At 35.8% G+C, this 21,379-nt stretch overlaps 1 protein-coding gene and 1 long non-coding RNA gene across 2 annotated transcripts; one reads left to right on the top strand and one right to left on the bottom strand.

Moving 5' to 3' along the window:
* Positions 1-7,916: 7,916 nt before the first annotated feature.
* LOC148253682 (uncharacterized) lies at positions 7,917-10,978 on the bottom strand. The gene is made up of 2 exons (XR_015819223.1): positions 10,723-10,978; positions 7,917-8,714 (listed from the first exon to the last, which is right to left on the bottom strand). It is a non-coding gene; the product is annotated as an uncharacterized LOC148253682 (long non-coding RNA).
* Positions 10,979-13,469: 2,491 nt separating this feature from the next.
* On the top strand, positions 13,470-16,235 carry LOC110819503 (transcription factor MYB12-like). Its single transcript, XM_022048726.2, has 3 exons — positions 13,470-13,954; positions 14,256-14,385; positions 14,921-16,235. Exons 1-3 carry the CDS (start codon positions 13,822-13,824, stop codon positions 15,963-15,965), a joined length of 1,308 nt encoding a protein of 435 aa, XP_021904418.2. The 5' UTR covers positions 13,470-13,821; the 3' UTR covers positions 15,966-16,235.
* The last annotated feature ends 5,144 nt before the right edge of the window (positions 16,236-21,379 follow it).

The raw sequence follows: 21,379 nt of genomic DNA, 5'->3' as shown, positions 1-21,379 counted from the left end.
GCATGGTGTGATTCGATTTCAGCCCATGAGAACGTGAAAGGAGATTTTGGTGTTCCAGCCTGCCTCCGCAAACCGTGACGTAAACTCACAACTCGAAGAGAACAACCACAAATCGTTCTATTCCAAACTCGCCATAGTGGAGTTCCCGGTCTTCACCAGGGGCAACCCGACTAAATGGTTATGCTGGGTCGACCAATTCTTTTTCTATCAAGGCACCACCGAGTAACACAAGGTGTCTCTTGTCGCCTATCACCTGGAAGGAGAGGCTAATCAATAGTGGCAGTGGCTGAACCGAAATTATAGAGAAGAAGGAAGAGAAATCACCTGGACCGAGTTTAAAGAGGAGTTGTTGGCGGGGTTCGGACCGACCGAGTTTAAAGACTTTGATGAAGCTATGGCCCACATCCATCAGACCGGCCCACTCCGTGATTGTAACACCCAAGAATTATTATTATTATTATTATTATTATTATTTTATTGTATTATTTTTAATTAATTCTAAATAAATATAATTAAGTATTAATAGAATTTAATTTATTTTAAATTACTTTAATGTATTTTAATAGAAATAATAATAATAAAAACAATAAAAAGAGAAAAAATTTCTTAAGAATTTAATTAAAAATAATTTTGAAAAAAAGGGGTGAAATTTTGGATTTTAGAGGTATTTTTAAAAGAAAATTTAAAAAATAGGGGTCAAAACGTAATTTAAAAAAATTGAGCCACGTTAGCTGTCCGGTCAGCAGCCCCGGCCAACTAGAACGCACCGCGTGGCAGAGACGCTGACGCTGGAGGCCAGACGAAAGAGAGCCACGTGGACGATCCGCATGCGCGCGATCGAACAACTGAGATCCGTTCCCGCGCGCACGGAAGGCCTAGATCAAAAACGCACACGAACGGCCCAGATTGCACGCGCACGGATGGCTCAGGTTGAATCGCGCACAGATGACCCAGATTGCATTGCGATGAATGGCCCAGATTCATTTCCTTTTTAATCGCGATCGGATGGCCCAGATTAAATCGCGATGGACGGCTCAGATTAAAGCGGAAGGTTATAAATAATCTCATCCACACCCAAACCCTAACCCTAGCCGTCAGAGCTCTCACCGGAGAAGACAACCCAGCCGTCGGAGAGCCGACCGCCGTCACTCGTTGCCGCATCGGAGCACTTTCCGGCCGCCAAACAAGGTAAAAATTTTCTCATTGACTCAAAATTCGATACTGAACCCACCTATGGCCAAATCGGAGCAAAAACACTGGCCAATTGGCTGGAAAACGCCGCCTAAGCCCAGCGTCGCCGTTGCGAGTTTTTTCAATTTTTGCCTCCGATGAGCCCCTTCTCGATTCCCGTTCGATGTAATTTTTATATTATTTTGACCACCGTTCCTTCCTCTACAGGTTGACCAGAGCAAAACGCCAAATCGTGACTCGAGCCATAGGAGCAGCTGCACCGGAGAGCTCTGCCGCCGGTAAGTTTTGATTTTCGGTATTTTTTCGAACCACCGAGGGCCATAGGGGTGTTTTCTCATAGGAACCAATGCAAGTTTGGCCAAATTCGGCCAAAAAGGTCAAAAACAGCCAACCCGAGGCGATTGCCGTCGTGAGCGACGGCGCCATCGCTGGAGCATAGCGGAGCCGCCGTGCTGGAATTCCGAAATTGGCCCAATAGGTCTTGGGTTTAATTTTTGAGTTATTTGGAACATGTGTAGGTACCGTAAGCGCGTTTCAGTTCCCGTAAAAAAATTCAGGGAACCAAAGGACTATCCGTAGGCGCAGTGAAAATTTGATTTTCGGTTTCGAATCAGGTAAGGACCTCTCACCCTATTTCCTATCACGGGATTAAAGTCTAATAAATGATAAAACTGTATTTGTATGAATTAAATAGATATACATAATTATTACGGTTGCCAATGGAGCCCGAACCGGACATATTTCTCTGTCAGTTCCTGTTTAATTTATTTTACAGTCTAAATGCAGTATGGTATCTGATTTATTTATTCTATGGTTTTGAATGCATGAATCACTATTTACTTTATTATGGCTGGATTTTGTGAATCCGATGATATACTTGCCTTGTTGGATGCTCATTACTTGTTTAAGTATTCATGTTTATGTGAGAAACGAAAAACTAATAAATAAATAAAAAAGGTATGTGAATTGATAAATGAATAAGTTGACAGCATCACTAGATATCCTGAGAGATGGTGGATGGACCGGGTCCATAGGGAACCCTACCGAGAATATTGTCTCATACCGGACGGGGTATGGAGACTTTAAATATTTTGGCGTTCATACCGTATGAGGTATGGGGACGGCTCGCTTCACCCTTATATCGGACGGGATATTGAAGTTTATTGTTTGGCACCAATACCGGACGGGGTATGGGGACGACCTTGGAAATTAAGTTTGTTAAGGGAATGGTTCACGGGTAGCAGGGACCCCTATGAATCCCCACAGATACTAGTAGGCCGATAAAAAGGGGACAACTGTTGTTTGATGATTGAAATATAAAAGTATGATATGTATTATGCTACAGATTATGTATAAACTTATGATATCATGATGTTATTATTTCCATGGGTCGTTTTTATAAATCCCACTGAGGTAAGTGGATGGTAAATTATTTGATTATTGATAAATAAATTTACTTGAAACTTGTACTCCATTGGTTGTTTTTGGTTTTCTACCAACCTTTACTTCTGTGACAGTGATATAGTGTGATGTCTTTACTATGATAGTGTAGCTCATTCCTTACTTAACCATTTCAGATCATGAGAACTTGGTTCCCGAGCTCGATCTACAAGAAGACGACGAGTAGATACCTAGATGTTTATTAGTTTATTTTATAGTCTTTCATTTTCAGTATTTTTTTTAGAGAACTTATTTTCGGTATTGTTAGTACGTTTAAGTTATTGTGTCAGAGATATTAACCAGAACCTTTTATTTCGTTTCCGCACTTATATTCTTTATATACATTTTTTTTTTTTAAATTTTCGAGACCGTTACAGATTTAGTATTAAATGCCATATGCTCTTGTTTTTTTTCCTTTACTTATATAGATTTATAGTTGTAATAATTAAAAAAAACTAAATAAGTTATCACATCATCATATATATAACATCTAACATGAACAATGATCCAATCAAGATGTGTCACATGTTCAATTTGTGTTCAGATGACACTTTCATTCACGGTTTTAGTGGAAGTTAACCATTAAGAATTGAATATTTTAAAATAATAAATAGATTAATTTAATATTTTGATCTATGTTTGACTATAAATGAGTTATGGGCTCAATGAGATAGTATTGACATTGAGCTCTAATGGCTGAGATGCTATCATTTAATTGATTAGTATTTTGAGTTTGATAACATGTGTAATAAATTTTTTTTTTTTTAAGTTAAGTCAGATTTTTAACCTGTTAAAAATATTTAAAATTTTGAATTAATCTCGCAGCTAATTAAAATTTTGAATTTATTAAAATAAACTCTAATTTTATATAATAAGTTAATTAAATATTTCTAATGACTTAAAATTATTAATTATTTTTATATTTGGCCGGCTGCATAGCACAGGATTCACTTCATTTTTATTAATAACAAAATCAAAATAAAAACTAGAGGAAACAGTTAATTTCGAAAAACCTGATTAAACTAAGATAATTCTCTAATTTATTGGGCCAAATTCGAGATAGGAGTAGTTCGACCAAATATGATCTTTTTAAAAATAAAATATATTATTAAATATAGTAATTTAATTAATAATTAAGAAATTGAGTGATTAAAATTTTTATTATATATAAATTAAAAATTATAATTTTAAATTTTATTGATAACGTAAATATTATTATTTTATAAAAATATTATAAGCAGACAACAACTGATCCATGATGTTTAATCTAGTAAAAATTAATAATTTGACTTATTAATGATTGTGGTTATTAAATTAATTTTGTCGTAATAAATGATGATCTGTTGGCATGAAGGAACATTTTATAAAAATTAAAATTTATTAATTAGAGCAGTCAAATGACTAAAAAACTCTAAATAGTTAAAATAAATTAAAAAAAAAAAACAGCCTATGCAGGGAAGAAAGGGAAATTCTTGTCTGGCTAAATTGATGGGAAATTCTTATTATTATATTGGGCCTACTTACAACTATAATTTTTATTTTAAAAGATTTCAATTCGTTTTTATTTGTTAGTAATTATAAAAATTCAATTTAATAAATTATCAAAACACAAATCAATGTTTCCTCAAAAATAAATACAAATAACTTATAAAAATTAAAATATATATATTTAAAATTTTTGAAGAATTTTGGTCCAAGAACGAAGGATCTTGGAGAACTATTTTTCATAATTTCAGTTAAAATTATTTTATTTTTCTTTTAATATTTTTGTATTCACTTGTTTAAAAAAATTTATGATATATGCTTTATAAATATTTTAAATTATAATTAATAATTATTTTAATATCATAAGTAATTTGCTAAATTGAATTTATGATATTTATCCGAAAATTGAATGATAAAAAATTAATATAAAACTCTAATAACTTCTCATCTCCAGTTCCCTTTCCCGTCCTCGACCGACTCCTCTCTTCTCGTCTCTTCCTTCTCCGACTCTCTTTCTCAAATCTTTTCTCGACAATTTCCTCTATTCTATTCCTGTTTTTCCCCTCTTTCTTTTTTTTTTTTCTTCCTCTATTTATACCCCACCTGCCAATCATCCCAACCGTCCATTCTTATCCCACAATCTGCACTATTCCTTCTCACCCCTCTCCCACTTTTATACACCCATATATTCTATACACACATATATATATATCCTTATTATTATTATTATCATTCATATATTTTTTTTTACAACCCAAAAAAATCCAATTATAACATTATTCCTCCATTGAAAAGAAATTTAGTCCATCAAATTTTGTTTATTACCTCAAAGAGTTGCAGATAGTTACTTCTCATCTTGTCCTCCCATTCCCACGTTGCTTCCTCATTTGCGTGATGTCACCATTGTATCTTCACCATAGGTATTATCCTACTTCTCAATTTCCTTTCTTGTCGCTCGAGGACCTGGATCGGTTCCTCTTTGTAGGTTCAATCCTTCTCCAATGGCAACGACTCATATTGTATAATATGTTTCAGATTAGGGTGATATTTTTGCAATATAGAAATGTGAAATACATCTTGAACCCCACTATACTGCGGAGGAAGCGCGATCCGGTATGCAACTATATCCACCTTCTCGAGAATCTCAAAATGCCCTATGAAGCGTGGGCTTAACTTTCATTTCTTTCCAAACCTTAACAAACCTTTCATTGGGGACACCTTCAAAAACAAATGATCCCCTACATCAAAGCTCAACTCCCTTTTGCGATTATCTCTATATCCCTTTTATCTATTTTGGGCAGCTTGTAAATTTTTTTATGTTACTGACACCTTAACCGTAGTTTCTTTCACTAGTTCTGCCCTAATCAACTGTCTCTCCCCAACTTCCTCCCAACACACTGGCGAAGGGCTGACCGTAAAGAGCTTCGTAAGGAGTCATCTCGATGCTAGTATGGTAACTCTTATTATAAGCGAACTCCATCAAAGATAACATCTCCTCCCAATCTCCCCCTATGTCGATAACACATGCCCACAACATGTCCTCCAATACTTGTATAGTTCTCTCTGTTTGCCTATCCGTTTATGGATGAAAAGTTGTACTAAAACTCAACTTAGTAGCCAATGCCTGTTGTAAACTTCTCCAAAATCTAGATATGAACTGAAAATTCCGATCTGAAACAATCGATACGGGAATGTTGTGTAATCTTACCACTTCCTTGATATACAACCTAGCCAACTGATCCGCCAAATCAGTCACCCTCATTTCTAAAAAATGAAAAGATTTAGTTAAACAATCAATTACCACCCAGATACTATCATGCTTATTGCGATTCCTTGGTAACCCGGTCACAAAATCCATGGAGACATGCTCTCACTTCTACTCGGGTATTGGTAAAGGTTGTAATAAACCCCCAGGCCTCTAATGTTCCACTTTCACTTGCTGACATGTCGAGCACCTCGACACATACTCGACAATATCTCTTTTCATACCCTTCTACCAGAAATTTTTCTGCAAGTTCTGTACATCCTAATACTCCCCGGATGTATGGTAAATTTGGTGTTATGAGTCTCACTAAGTACTTGTTCCCGTATCGTACTATCATTGGGAACACATATTCTAGTTTAAAATCTGAGTAACCCATCCCCCTGTACACTGAATTCTTTCGATGTCCCCTGTTCTATCCCCTTCCGGATCGTCTGTATCTCGGTATCCACCATCTGTCCCTCCGTGATTTTCTGAACCAAGGTAAGTTGAGCCCTGAAACTAGCTACATATTTCACATTACTTTCTTCTCGAATTTGTAGCTGTTGCATGGCTTTTCATGAATTCCACTCAGACACCATCAAATGAGCCAACACCCCAGTACCTTTCCGACTGAGGGCATCTGCCATCACATTTCCTCATCCGAGATGATACCTGATCCTACAGTCCAAGTTTTTCAACAAGTCCATCGATCTTCTCTGTCACATATTTAACTCCCGCTGAGTGAACAGATATTGCAAACTCTTGTGATCTGTATAAATTTTAAAAGTCTTTCCATATAAGTAGTATCACCATAGTTTTAGGGCATAAACTATTGCAGCCAATTCTAAATCATGTGTCGGATAATTCTTTTCATGTATCTTTAATTATCGGGACCTATAGGTTATTACTCTCCCCTGCCGTATTAGTACACAGCCCAATCCGAAATGAGATACGTCACTATACACCGCATAACCTCATTCTTCCGACGGGATGGCCAATATCAGGATAGTAGTAAGTCTACGTTTAAGTTCTTGAAAACTACTTTCACACTTATCATCTCATTCGAACTTATTCTTTTTAGTCAATCTAGTAAGAGGCGCCGCAATACTCGAAAACCCTTAGATAAACCGGCGGTAATACCCAGCTAGTCCCAAAAAACTTTTGATTTTTGATGTAGTATTCGGCCTTTCCCACTTTACCACTGCCTCTACCTTTGCTTGGTCTATAGATACTCCATCTTTCGACATCATGGGGCCCAATAATGCTATTTGATCCAACCAAAACTCCCATTTACTGAATTTTGCATATAACTTGGCTCTTTGAAGTATCCCTAGGACCGCTGGCAGATATTCCGTATGTTATACAGGATCCCTCGAGTATATCAATATATCATCTATGAAGACAATCACATAACAGTCCAAAAAGAGTCTGAACACTCGGTTCATCAGATCCATGAACACTGTTGGTGCATTCGTTAGTCCAAAGGGTATCACCAGAAACTCATAATGTCCATACCTCGTGTAAAACGCGTTTTTGCAATGTCTTCTACCTTAATCCTCAACTGATGATACCCCAAACGTAAATCTATTTTTGAAAATACATGTGCTCCTTGTAATTGATCAAACAAGTCGTCTATCCTCAGAAAAGGATACTTATTCTTTATTGTTACTTGGTTCAGATCCCAGTAATCAATACACATTCTCATAGCTCCATCTTTTTTCTTAACAAATAACACTGGAGCCCCCCATGGTGATATATTCGGTCGGATGAATTTATTATCTAGTAATGCCTGTAGTTGCCTACTTAGTTCCAGTAATTCTGATCTCGCCATCTGATATGGGACTTTAAAAATTGGCTGCGTGTCGGGCTACAGCTCTATGGTGAACTTGACATCTCTATTTGGTGATAATCCCGAAAAGTTGTCCGGGAATACATCCAAAAAATTTTTCACCACCAGTATCTCCTGGAATTTGAGTCTCTTACTCTCGTTCCCTATCAAAGGCACATGTAAGATTTTTAACTCATACATTTATCAATTCAAGACTACTCTGTACAATACCTTAAAGTAAAATTTATTTATTTATTTATTTTTCCTATATAGCAAAAGATTCCTCGTTAGGAATTATAAATACCACTCTCTTATGGAAACATTCTACATGAGCATGTTGTGCAACAAGCCAATCTATATCTATGATTATATCAAAGTCTTTAATGTCCAGTAAAATTAAATCTACCTTTAGTCTCCTCCCCTCTATTTCTATTCTACATGAATTAGTCATTACATCAGTATGTAAAGTGCCACTAGTTGGTGTGGATACTACAAATACACGATCAAGTACCATTAGTTTAGCTCCTATTTTAAATGCAAACATAGGTGATATAAATGAATGTGTGGCCCTAAGGTCAACTAATACTCTAGCAGGAATATCTGAAATATAAAGTATTTCTTGTATTACTTCTGGAGTAGTAGCTGCCTCTGGAGCTGTTATGGTAAATACTCGTCCCTGAACCATCGATCTGCTAGGCTCCCTGGGTAGGGAGCAATCACACACGAAGTGCTGAGTACTGCCACACCAGTGGCAGCCCCAACTGCCACCCATACACGACCGATCTCCATGGTTCTTACCGCACCGCGCATAGCCTCTATTATTCGGAGGTATATAGTGACTTGGTGTTAGATCTTGGTTGTGAAGGAGGGGGGCACTGCTTGGTACGGAGGCGGCCCTTGAAATGCAATGAGGGGCACCTAGTGGAACAGGTGCTCGTTGTGGGGCTTCCGATGGGTCCTGCGCCCCCGGGGCAGATTACCGACGAGGTGGGCCCCTGCCCATCTTCGTCATTTCTCTTGGTCTACCTACAGGATAGTGACACACATTAGTATTTCTCTTTGTTTGCTCTGATACCAACCGTAACACCCATATATTTTTTTGATTTTTTTTTTCAGTGTCATTACCTCAACCATGTTAGTATACATGACACAACGTATATCGATCCATAAAGAAGTTCAATCATACACAAAAAGAAAATATTGGAAACAAGTTACTCAATTTTTAAAATTTCTCTACTGTATATCCATCATCATGGTAGTTTACGAATTTCACAAGTCCCCATTTCCAAAATGAGTTACATTACTATCAACTATGTAATTATTCTGTTTTATTAGTTACGAATTTCACAAGTCCCCATTTCCAAAATGAGTTACATTACTATCAACTATGTAATTATTCTGTTTTATTAGTCATACTCTCTGGTCTGTTTCCTCTATACGCTAGGTTCAGAAGCATGCAGCTCTAATCCAGTCCCCCTCCCCCCCCCCCCCCCCCCCCACAGTCCTACTTCATCTGTAATTGATAGGAAATGAGGATATACAAACTCAGCACAGTAAATTTAAATAACAAACATAGCATGAAAATCTAGTTAAATGCCTATTCTTCTAAGTCCCCCCCCCCCCCATTTACATTGGCCACGCCTTTTTTTCTACCAACACTCTCCTACTACTACTCATCTAACCCTACCGTAATTATCACATATCCTTGATGAAAAATTATCAACTCTACTATGTGTAGTCACCCAATATTACCAAGGTACCTGTCCCCTCAGCCCTGATCTGGCCACTCACCCACACTATTACTCCCAGATAAAACCCTTCCAACTGTCACCAATATCGGTGACCTTTTTTTCTCACCACTCGACCCACAACCGGCTACCCACACACACCGTTACTATTTCCTTTCGTCACTAATATTGGTGACTCAAGTTGTTACCAATCTGACAACTCCCAGGCATCACCAATATCGGCAATCAACTTACCTTTTTTGAGTGATGACAACCAATATCAGTGTCCCAACCCTACACCAACATTACCAACATTAATATACCATCACCACATTCATACTCATTATACCACACATACATGCATACTAAGCCCACATGTAAGTCAATTCAATTTAAAATACTGATAAACCATCAATATCTCCATGCAATTTTTAACAATCATACTTATATTGCACATACACACACACACACACACACACACACACACTCTTACTGTTCTCTATCCTACTTCCCCAATCCCTTTCTCTTCTACTCAACAATTCACCTCTCATCGACACACCTGCACCTATTTCAAATTCTCCCCTGCTCTCAGTCTCTCTCTTTCCTCACCTCTGCCTTTCTCGCCTCACAACACTTTTCTCTCTATCCACATCACCCCTACGCGTCCATCAGAACATGTTCCCTACATTCTTTTTCGCCTCTCTCTGCATTTCATCTCCCCTTCTACAACCCAATTTTGGTATGTTTCCCTATCTCTCCCTTTCCCAGATAACCACCTAGAGCACACACACTCTCCCTCTTTGCCTAATGCTTGCATCTCTTGTTTCTTCCTCTATGGTGTTCGTATAACTTTCACTCTCCCGTTCGTATGTCGTTTTCTCCCGACTCACCCTTCTCGTACCTGCTTACCTCTTCTCCCACGGATTCCCTTACTCCTCTTCACTCACAGTCCTACTCGAACCTTCCCATAATCAAAATACTTCCTTCACTCCCCTATTCCTTCAGACACCTATTTCTTCCTCTAATTCCTTACACTGTCTCGACAACCCTATTCCCGTATCTATTTACCTCTCCTCCCACGGATTCTATTACTCTTCTTCACTCACAATCCTAATCGAACCTTTCTGTAACTGACATCCTTCCTTCGCTCTCCTATTCCATCAGACACCTATTTCCTCCTTCAATTTCTTACATTCTCTCGATAACACCATAGAACCTTAAATACCAGATGTCGTTTCAAAGTTTGCAAGATTGAATTCACATTACAAATTCACCATTCCTATGTTTGAAATTTAAATTCACCAAACCTTCAGTCTCCATCGTCCTCCACACTGCCACAGCTCACTCCATCGTCTAATTTGTCTCCTCCTTCCCAGTTCCCTTTCCCGTCCTCGACCGAGTCCTTTATTCTTGTCTCTTCCTTCTCCAATTGTCTCTCTCGAATCTTCTCTCAAAAATTTCCTCTCTTATCTTGCTGTTTTTCCCCTCTTTCTTTTTTTTTTCTTTTCTTCCTCTATTTATACCCCACCTGCCAATCATCCCAGCCGTCCATTCTTATCTCACAATCTGCACCGTTCCTTCTCACCCCTCTCCCTCTTCTATACACCCATATATATATATATATATCCTTATTATTATTATTATCATTCATATATATTTTTTATAACCCAAAAAAATCTAGTTATTACATTTGGTCTCTTGGTTATCCTGGTTCTTATCGGGGTGATACTTCAATGTTAATTTTCTATATGCTCTCTTAATTTTTCACTAGAGGCACCTTTTGGCATTTACAATATATCACAGTAACTTTTCATGCATCAAATTTTCAACATCTATAAAAACAAATACTAAAACTAAAAAATTCCATATCGCCATAACTGTATACGTTTGCAATCATAAGTGATGGACATACATTTTTAGGGATAGAGGTGCTTACACTAATATGAGAGTGAAAGTGTAAGAAATAGTGCATAGCAAAAATCTTCACCCTCGGATGCGCTTATTGAAAAACCAGACACTAATAAAAATCAGGAGAGATCTCTCCAAGCTCCGAATCTAGTGCTCTTTATGGATCTTGATTTCGCACTTACAGTGAAATTGTGATGCAATACGGTTATATGATTGTTTGAAACGAATATAGATTTCGTAAATTGGCACTTAACTTTCGTCTGCTTCGTTGTGCAAAGACCCCCTTAAAACTGGGGTGTTTAGAGTTTAAAACTACAAAATATGATAACTAATCACTATGTTTTACAACATGTTCCTTGTTAATATAACCAATCAGTGTAAGCTTGTAGCTATAAAAATCAATAGAATTAAGCCACGTCGATCATTTATTATCATTTTTGTCACAAATCTCTTCCCAAAAAGTAAACGCCCTATGAGGATAATTTGAAAACGACGTCAGTTAGATTGTCTAAAATCATTATCTTTAAATGGATTTGGAGTTAGTATTTGTTGTGGCCCATTAAAATATTTTAGAACGTAGTCAAAATATTTAATTGGTGAGGAATTTTCATATTTCTAAACGATAAAATTTGAGAAATTTAGTGCAACTTGAAGAATAAAGAATCAAGTTAATAGAGCCAAAAGGAAGACAAGGGAAGAAGTGATTGAGAGAAAAAAGTGCTTTATTTTCTTCCTTTTATTTGGTATACAAAGATTATACAAGAGAAAGAGAGAGAGAGAGAGAGAGAGAGAGAGAGAGAGAGAGAGAGAGAGAGAGAGAGAGAGAGAGAGAGAGAGAGAGAGAGAGAGAGAGAAAGAGAGAGAGAGAGAGAGAGAGAGAGAGAGAGAGAGAGAGAGAGAGAGAGAGAGAGAGAGAGAGAGAGAGAATGATCCATTTTAGTTCAAATTATATTTGAATTTTTTTTCAGTTTGGATTAAACCAAAATGATCAAAAATTGCAATTCTCATATCCCAACTTCTTTCGATGTTCAGCTTCAATCTCCTCCGATCATATCATGTTTCAAACCGTTGAATAATTTTGTCTCTAAAGTTAGATTTGTAACAAATTTGAAAATTTTATAAATTTTATTTATAAGTTTAAACTTAGTTCAAGTAGAAGAGATATAAATTTTATGTAGTGCATACTTATTATATTTTTATTCAATTTCTTGATATTAGTTTATTTAATATATAAATGTTAGTAAAACTCACAGTTAATACGTAATTATATTAATTTTTTCATACTTGTCTAAAATTAATGCGTACCAACTTTGTACAACACTAGTTATTGTGATGTTAACAAGTCCAATATTTAAGAAATTAATAAATTTATTATCAATTGTTGTAGTTCAAATAGTATAAGTTTTCTCAAAAACTTCAAATGTTATACATTATTAATCTTGTAATATACTACTTGCTTTTATACAATATTTTGTATTGAAATATTGTGGTGAATTACAATAACAAAAAAATAAAAATTCAATCAAATATATAGAATAAAAGCAAAGAGAATTACATACATCTATAATCATTACTCAAAAATTAGAATGAATGTTTCGTTATATGTTATTATTATTTTGTCACATTACATTTATAATCATTAAATATTATGCAATACAGTTTCTAAACAATTGATGTGATAATATATATACAATCTAAACACCAATCTCTTAGGGAATTAAATGATGTAATTAATTTTGTAACACATATTGAACACAACCTAGATCTAGAAATTAATTTGAGTACATACCAAAAGACAAAAAGGAATCCTAATCATGAACATCAACTCTCATATCAACTGACAAAAATAATTTAAGAAAAAAAATAAGAATTTAATGAAATTAACTTAGATTAAGTTTGAAACAAATTTTAAAAATTATTAATAAATTTGTGCTTAATTTAACTAAAAAGAAAATTAATTTGTTACAAATATTTTAAAAAAAATAAAATTTTAGAATAAATATTCTTATAAAAAATACTGAAAACGTAAACAAAGAGAAGTAAATTTATAAACAAGTGGGAAGATAAGAAGGGTTAGATGAGAATAATAAAAGCGAAAGACGGGAGGGTGGTGTAAACAGGAGGAGAAAAGTGCAAGTACGGGGAGCATCAACGTGAGAGAAACGCTCTCGACGGTGGAGATTTCACGACTCTTCTCTTCCTTACAGCACGGCAGATCGCCACACACTTCCCCATCTTTCCCCTATATAATTATATATATATATGTCTATACATTTATATTTTCACCTCAATCCACACTATATTTACTGTAGCTATACCCAAGTCAAAAAACCCATAAAATAATTTCTTTTGGGTTTTACATCAACGACAACTGGACTGTGTATGCATATATATATATACATATGTATATATAGGTACTGTTGAAAATCTCTGGCATTGTGGGTTTCTGGCCTTAGTTTGTCTCTGTTTTGCGGGTGATATATAGAGAGAGTTGGAAAATGGGGAGAGCGCCGTGTTGCGAGAAAATGGGACTCAATAAGGGGAGATGGACAGCGGAAGAAGATGAGAAATTGACCAAGTACATTCAAGCTAATGGTGAAGGCTCTTGGAGGTCATTACCCAAGAATGCAGGTAGTTTTACACTCACATACATACACTATTACAATCACCCATTTAATCCACACTGTTTTTATTGACAGCCCAGCTGTTTCTTGAATTCTAGTTTACTATGTTTAAAAATGTTACGTGAATCACTAGTTTAACTGAATGATATTCTGCTTGATGCGTTTATTTCTCCATTATAATCCGAATAGCATTATGTTATGGTGTGTCACTATTGATTGAAGATTGTCTTATGTTATAATTGATTCTTTAAGTATGATATAATTGATGAATATATGTATATATCCTCAGAAGTACTTTGTTCTTGAAGGGTTGTTGAGATGTGGGAAGAGCTGCAGACTGAGATGGATGAACTACTTGAGGGCTGACCTGAAGAGGGGAAGCATAACTGCTGAGGAAGAAGAACTTATTGTTAAGTTGCATACTACTTTGGGAAATAGGTTTGTCCATTTAACCATTTTTACCTTCTTAAGCTCCAAATGTTTTGCCAACATCCAAAATGTGAGAAACCATTATAATTAATATTTATTTTAGAAAAAATGAAACAGAAACCATTAATGCAATACATGAATAATATCAAATGAAATTCCTCGTTTTTTTTCTTTTTATTGCTATTTCCTCTCGTTTTCATGGTATCTATCTAACTGGGGTTGTGACGAGTTACCATTCAATAGTTTTGAAGGTGACTATATTAATTAAAATTAATAATAATAATAATAATATCAAAAAAGAAATGCCAATTGTAGTAACTATATATTTTATCTGTTAGCCAGCTGGTCCTTGTGCTGTTACTTTTAAATGGGTATAAGTAAAAATGATTCCCAAATTAAATAATTCGCTCTTACGAAAAAATAATTAAATCAAAGGTTAAAAAAACTGGCACTGTTAGAATCGACTTCAACTTTTCACAATATATATATATATATATATATATATTGTGAGTAGATTGTAAAGGAAAGCTTTTAACAATGGCAGGTGGTCGTTAATAGTGAGTCATTTACCGGGACGAACAGACAATGAAATAAAGAACTACTGGAACTGCCATTTGAGGAGAAAAATTCACAACCTCCGAAAGTTTATTTCAAACGAAACTCTTTCTGTCATCGCCGATGTCACGAATCTCGCCGCCGCAACCGAGCCAAAACCGCCCGCTGACAAACCAAGCAGTGGTACCAGACGGCCGGCAAAGAAGAAGCATAAAGCTGGGAACGTCCGAAACGACGTCGCAGCGAAGCAGCCAGAAGCGAAGGTACTTTTGGCTTCAAAACCCACAGTGTCATCACCATTGCCATGTCCACCAACTACTCTAGACCTGGACGAAGGTGCCATGAGAGACGTGTATTGCTTCATGAATCTGGATCATCCGTGCGCGGAGAGGGATACAACGTCGTTTCCGAACCCAGCTGGAGGTTCAAGTCCCTCTCGAGACAGTCCAAGTGCAGGCCATGCAGTTGCAGACGACAACGTTCATGGAATTCTCTCGTGTTCTGGTGAGGAGAGAGAAGAGACATTAAATGGAAATTCAATGTCGTGCCCAGGTAGCGGTGGACAGAAAGAGACGGAAACTCTTTTGGGTCCACACAACGACGTCACTAATGGTGATGATGATTGGATATTATGTTTTAGCGAACTTATGGATAAGGAGCTTTTGGACCCAGATGAGCTTTTGACTGTGAGTAATTATTCTGCGGTTGTGCTTACTGGTGTTGATCAAGGGACAATCATGAGTAGTGGTGGCGGTAGTGGCGGGAATTGTAGTATGACCATCTCCTCTTCGTGCTCCTCAGAAATTTCTTGTTTGGATACCGAGAAATTTGATTTAGGTAACAATTGGGAATGGATATATAATTATCTTGAAAGGCATAATGAGATTTTGGATGTCGAGAAAGACGACATGTTTTCTTGGTTGTGGGATAATGACAATGAAGTAGGGATAGGGAATGGTGAAAAAAGTAACATTAGTGGATATGAAAGTGATTTTGATAAGCAAAACGCCATTGTCGCTTGGCTTCTCTCTTGATTGTTTGATGAGTGTTTGTTATGTCTTGATTGTTTTTGGGCAGCAAGGATGAGTGTACAAAAAGTCAAAAGCTATATCCTTTATATTTGTTTAGTCACCAACCTTTTTGTTAATTAGTGAGTTCGTTTGATTGATTTTGATAAGGATTTATTTAGTGTAAATGATTCAAAACGCTAATTGCTCCTTGTATTATTAATTGTTTTTTTTATCATTTAGTCTATGTTTTGATTTTTGTATTTATATTTTTTAAAAAATATTTGATTTAGTCCATTTTCATTATTAATTTTTAACATAATTAGTTTCAACCGCCACATGCAAAATTTATTAATACGTAACATAACATATATTGAAGTTATATTAAATGTTACGTGAAATTTGAAATGATAAAAAAAATTTGCATGTAAATTAGTTTGAATCAGTCCATAGGTAAGAAGAAAAAAAAACAATATACATCTCCCAACCTACCTGGCCTTAAACCTTAATCTAAATGTTTTAAAGAGAGAGAGAGAGGGATAAACGAGGAGGCTAAGATCTGGCGCGATCGGTTCGTCGGAGGCACTTCCACGCCGGATAACAGCACGCGTAACTGTGGCAAGCAACCAGTTCTTATTGCATTAACCAAGATAGTCTTACTCGCTCCTGAACTGTGCGGCGACTTCAGCCACCAACTTCCATACCAGAGCTCTGCCAGAGTGCAGTTAGCCAGCTTCGTGACTTTTCCTACCTTCTAACGTTGTAAAGGGACAACCTTTCAATTTCTAGGCACCCGTCAAGGATGAAACCCACAAAATTCTTCCCTAAAAGTCAAGCCGTAGTCCATGTCCTTTGCAAAAGTGGAAGGAGTTAAGAGGGAGCGCCCTTTTTCCCTAAAAAATTGTCAGCTTCGCTTCGCTTCTGAATCTCGGATGCTGCTGCAAAACAAGCCTTCAACTGAAGTAATAATCCTTAACTGCATTAGTTAGAGCACAACAACCGCAACCAACAAAAAAAAATCACAAATAGGCTAGTTGCTCGCCGCCATTTCTTTTAGTGTGCAGAAATTAGAAAGAGAGTGGAAGAAGAAGAAGGTGGTGTTAGAGAGAGAAATAAGTAAATTGTGAGTTATTTATAAATATTGTGATTGATGTATATATATATGAGTTAATTGATAAATATATATATTATATGTTGTCAGTATATTTTATACTTTTATTAGAATCTAATGCATAATTTAGTATTGTAAGAAAATTATGAGTTAAACTATAAAATGTTATCTCATATGAAAAAAACTCATGTTTCTTTTGCACTCTACAAAAATTAAACTCAAATGTTAAGAGCATGATGGAAACTCTATCTGCTAATCAAATTCTTATTCCTTTCCTAATCTTGCTTTCAACAATCTATTAATTCATAATAATTGTTTTATCTAATAAAAGTTCAAATTTTTTCTAAAAAAAATTATTTGAGTAATCAAAATATTAATGCAATGACTTAATTAATTAGTTCTAATTACCTCAATACGTCATATTATGACACGTATTTGAGTAATCAAAATGTTAATGCTGTGATTTAATTAATTAGTTCTAATTAGCTCCGTGTATTAGAACTAATAAATGCTGACGTGTTCGCACGAATAAATTTGGATTGTACGAATTGCGTCAATTGCAACCGCTGCCAGCGATGAGCCACCCCAAGTTTCTTCTTCTTTTATTTATTTATTTTTCTATTTTATTTCCTTTTCTTCTCTCCGTTATCACTAATTTAAATAATAAAAATATATTTTTATTAATAACTATATAATAATTTTAAAAAATATAAAAATATCTTATTCAAATAACAACAATGTGTAAAAATTATTTTTTATGTTTCTTTATTTTGTAAAAAATTACTGAATTATTTCTTTTGTTGTAGATTTATGGTAACCTACGCATGAGGCAAATGATAATACACGTGGCAGAAAAATCTCATGTGTTGTACGAGTCAATTCGATATTTGGTATAAATAATGAAGTGTTTCTTATATACAAAAAAAAAAAAAAAAAAAAGGAGGAGGTGCTAAAGCACATGTTTGGCTTGGAATTGATATACGAAATTAAGGTATTGAATGTATAGTTGGAATCAAATTTATCAATTATCCAAATAAATATCATACTGCTGTATGTATAGTTCAATTAAAATTAATTACTATGGAAATATTGAATTTTAATTTTCAACCATGCAAATTGATTTTTGTTAAGATATTATTTTTAAAACATTTAAATTAATTTTTATACTTTTAAAAGAAAATTATTTCAATTCATTACTAATATTTATAGAAATATTAGGTGGATCTAAATTTATATTTAGTGTCACATTTTACTTACATCATTATTTAATTCAAACGTTACATGCTTAATTGTATAACATTTAATACATAAAAAGTTAAATTTTAATTATTTTTAAATATAATAAAAGTTATATAATTTCTTGTGGCTAATTGGCTTCTCTTCTCTTGTTTGTTTATTTGTTTAGTCTCCAAACTTTTCGTTAATTAATGGGTTTATTTTGTTTCGTTTTGATAATGATCTATTTAATTTATATGATTCATAAGGTTAATTGTGTTGAGAATAGAAACAACTGGCAACAGCCGCTGCTTGAAAACAAGTGTGCCAACTTGTCCAGCTCAGCGAAAAGCTCCAGTCAGCATGCAAACTCATCACACAGATCACCGATAAATACACATGGCCGACAACGGGAACGCAATCATCCTCCCCTTAAGTGCCAAATCGTCCCTGTCTGAAAATCATTAAAGCTGCATGTACCACCTGTATTTACGTATATTGTTTTTGGTCCTCTGTGTCTTTTGCATTGTTGTTATTTTCTGTCTTTCAAGAGCCAAAGAGCTCTATAAATGTATTCACCTCCCAACCTTTTAATATAATGAATGAACATTTCCATCTTTGTTGAGAATTGTCCAGTTTCATAAACAACTCCAAACAAACTAGTTTTCTTAACTTTGTATCAGAGCCACGAGGCATCATGGCAGGAGAGAACAACAACTCCTCTACCTTCAACCCAACACCTCAAAGAGTTCAAACTCTGTATAGCAGCTCAATGAGCTCAGTGTGTGCTCTGAAACTCAATCACGATAACTATCTCATCTGAAAAAAGTTGGTTCTCCTAATCATAAGAGGTAACAAACTTGAAGGTTACCTCACCAACGCCAAATCAAGCCCACCTGAGTACACAGAAAGAACCATAGAAGGAAGTGCTGAAGTTAAAATCATTATAAACCCGGATTTCAAAGACTGGTTTGCACAAGACCAAATGTTATTGGGTTTGGCTTTACAGCTCCATTGAGACCAACTTAGCCTCCCAATTGATGGAGCACTCAATATCAAAACTCTTATGGGAAGGAATCCGTGATCTTTTCACAGTTAAATCACGAGCAAACATAATCTACTACAAAAGTGAATTCGTTAAAATGTAAAAGGGTAACCTGAAGATGGAAGAATACCTCAAATCCATCAAAGAAATTGTTGATAATCTTGCCCCAACAGGACATCCTATTACCCTGGAGGATCTCACCTCAAAAGTCTTTGCTGGTTTAGACTCTTCTGAATATAACCCACTCGTGTGTCAAATCATAGAAAAAGAAAGCGTAAGTTATGTGGAATTGCAGTCTTGACTGCTCAACTATGAAAGACGGCTGGAACAACTCAACTTGACCACGACCACTCCAAATCTCGGATGACCCTTAGCGCTTTTCACTAGCATTAAAAATACCAAAACTCACTAGAACTCACATTCTCAATCAATCAACAGAGGATGTGGACGCAACAACTCCTTTAATAGAGGAGGTCGTCACCACAACAGAAGAGGAGTAAGGGCCGGTGGTAACTCCAGACCAATCTGCCAGGTGTGTGGCAAAATTGACCACACTGCTGCTTACTGCTATTACCGGTATGAAAACAACTACATGGGAACCATTCTAGAAAACTCTCCCAAAGCTTATCAAAGTTCAATTCTTTCAGCAACCCCTGAAGACCCTCTTGAAGACCCACTTTGGTAGGTTGATAGTGGTGCTAATAATCATGTAACAAGAGATGTCAACATGCTGCAGTCCAAACAATAATATGAAGGAAGTGAAAGTTTCATGATTGGAAATAGTGAGAAAATAAACATAAAAAATGTTAGTAAGGCAAATATTCATACTCCCAAAAATAGAAAACTAACCTTAAACAGAGTTCTGCATGTACCAAAGATCAATAAAAATTAATTGAGTGTCTCTCAACTTACCTCCACTAACAATGTTGAAGTTACTTTTGACACATCTTCCTATTTTGTGAAGGACAAAGCCACAAGCAAGGTGCTGCTGGTAGGGAAGCTTAAAGACGGCTTATATTGTTTAGGCTCATCAGGATCAACTCCTATTTTTCATCCTTATTATCAAACCCTCTTCACTAACAAACATTATCAAATCCCTGAATCTTTTAAACTTAATGAGAACTTATTTTATGGTGCATGTCAACTAGGCAAGTCTCATCTTCTTCCCTACACTCCATCTGTATCAAATGCAAAAGCCCCCTTTAAAATTGTTCACACTGATGTCTGGGGACCATCTTCACTCCCTTCTCTCTCTGGCCATCAGTACTATGTAATTTTCATTGATGATTATAGTCGGTTCACCTGGCTTTATCCACTAAAATAGAAATAAGAAGTTATTCAAACCTTTACTCTATTTAAACACCAAACAGAAACTCAATTTGGAAGGAAAATAAAATGTCTGTAATCAGACATGGGAGGAGAATTCACTGGCCTAGCTCAGACTCTCCAAAATAATGGGATTAAGATTAGATACTCGTGCCCCTACTCTTTAGCTCAAAATGGACGTGCTGAAAGAAAACATCGGCATATAACCGAAACCGGCCTCACTCTTCTTACCGAGTCGGGTGTGCCATTGAAATACTGGCTGGATGCTTTTGAAACAATCGTATTCCTGATCAATAGAATGCCCACACCTACCTTGAATCAGTCTTCACCACTCGAAAAGCTTTTCCACAAAAGGCCTGACTACAAACAGCTAAAGATTTTTGGGTGTGCCTGTTTCCCGTGCCTTCGACTGTATCAAAACCACAAACTTTCCTTCCACTCAACAAAATGTGTTTTTCTTGGTTACAATCCACTGCACAAAGGATACAAATGTTTCGGTCCTACTGGCAAAATATATGTTTTCAGAAACGTTGTTTTAATGAACTTGAATTCCCTTATCACCATGGCTTCGTTAAAACATATCAACCTGACACTATCTCTACAATCACACTCCCCTTTTGGCTGAACATATCTTCCAAACCTATATCTCTCATCCCAGAAAGTCCAAGCAAACAAGTCGTTGAAGAACCCCTAGCACCAGCTTCCTCACCTGTAACGGCCCTGGAAATTTAAATGAAATATATG

The sequence above is a fragment of the Carica papaya genome, chromosome 5, assembly GCF_054855325.1.
Source record: "Carica papaya isolate Zhongbai chromosome 5, ASM5485532v1, whole genome shotgun sequence".
In the NCBI taxonomy this organism is placed as follows: domain Eukaryota; kingdom Viridiplantae; phylum Streptophyta; class Magnoliopsida; order Brassicales; family Caricaceae; genus Carica; species Carica papaya.
This window is presented reverse-complemented; position numbering and strand designations above follow the sequence as displayed.

Bases quoted from the DNA above. Each gene is read 5' to 3' on its own strand.
- LOC110819503 (XM_022048726.2), top strand. From the start codon at position 13,822: ATGGGGAGAGCGCCGTGTTGCGAGAAAATGGGACTCAATAAGGGGAGA. The intron at 13,955-14,255 runs GTAGTTTTACAC...TTGTTCTTGAAG, and splicing joins GTCATTACCCAAGAATGCAG to GGTTGTTGAGATGTGGGAAG. The intron at 14,386-14,920 runs GTTTGTCCATTT...TAACAATGGCAG, and splicing joins CATACTACTTTGGGAAATAG to GTGGTCGTTAATAGTGAGTC.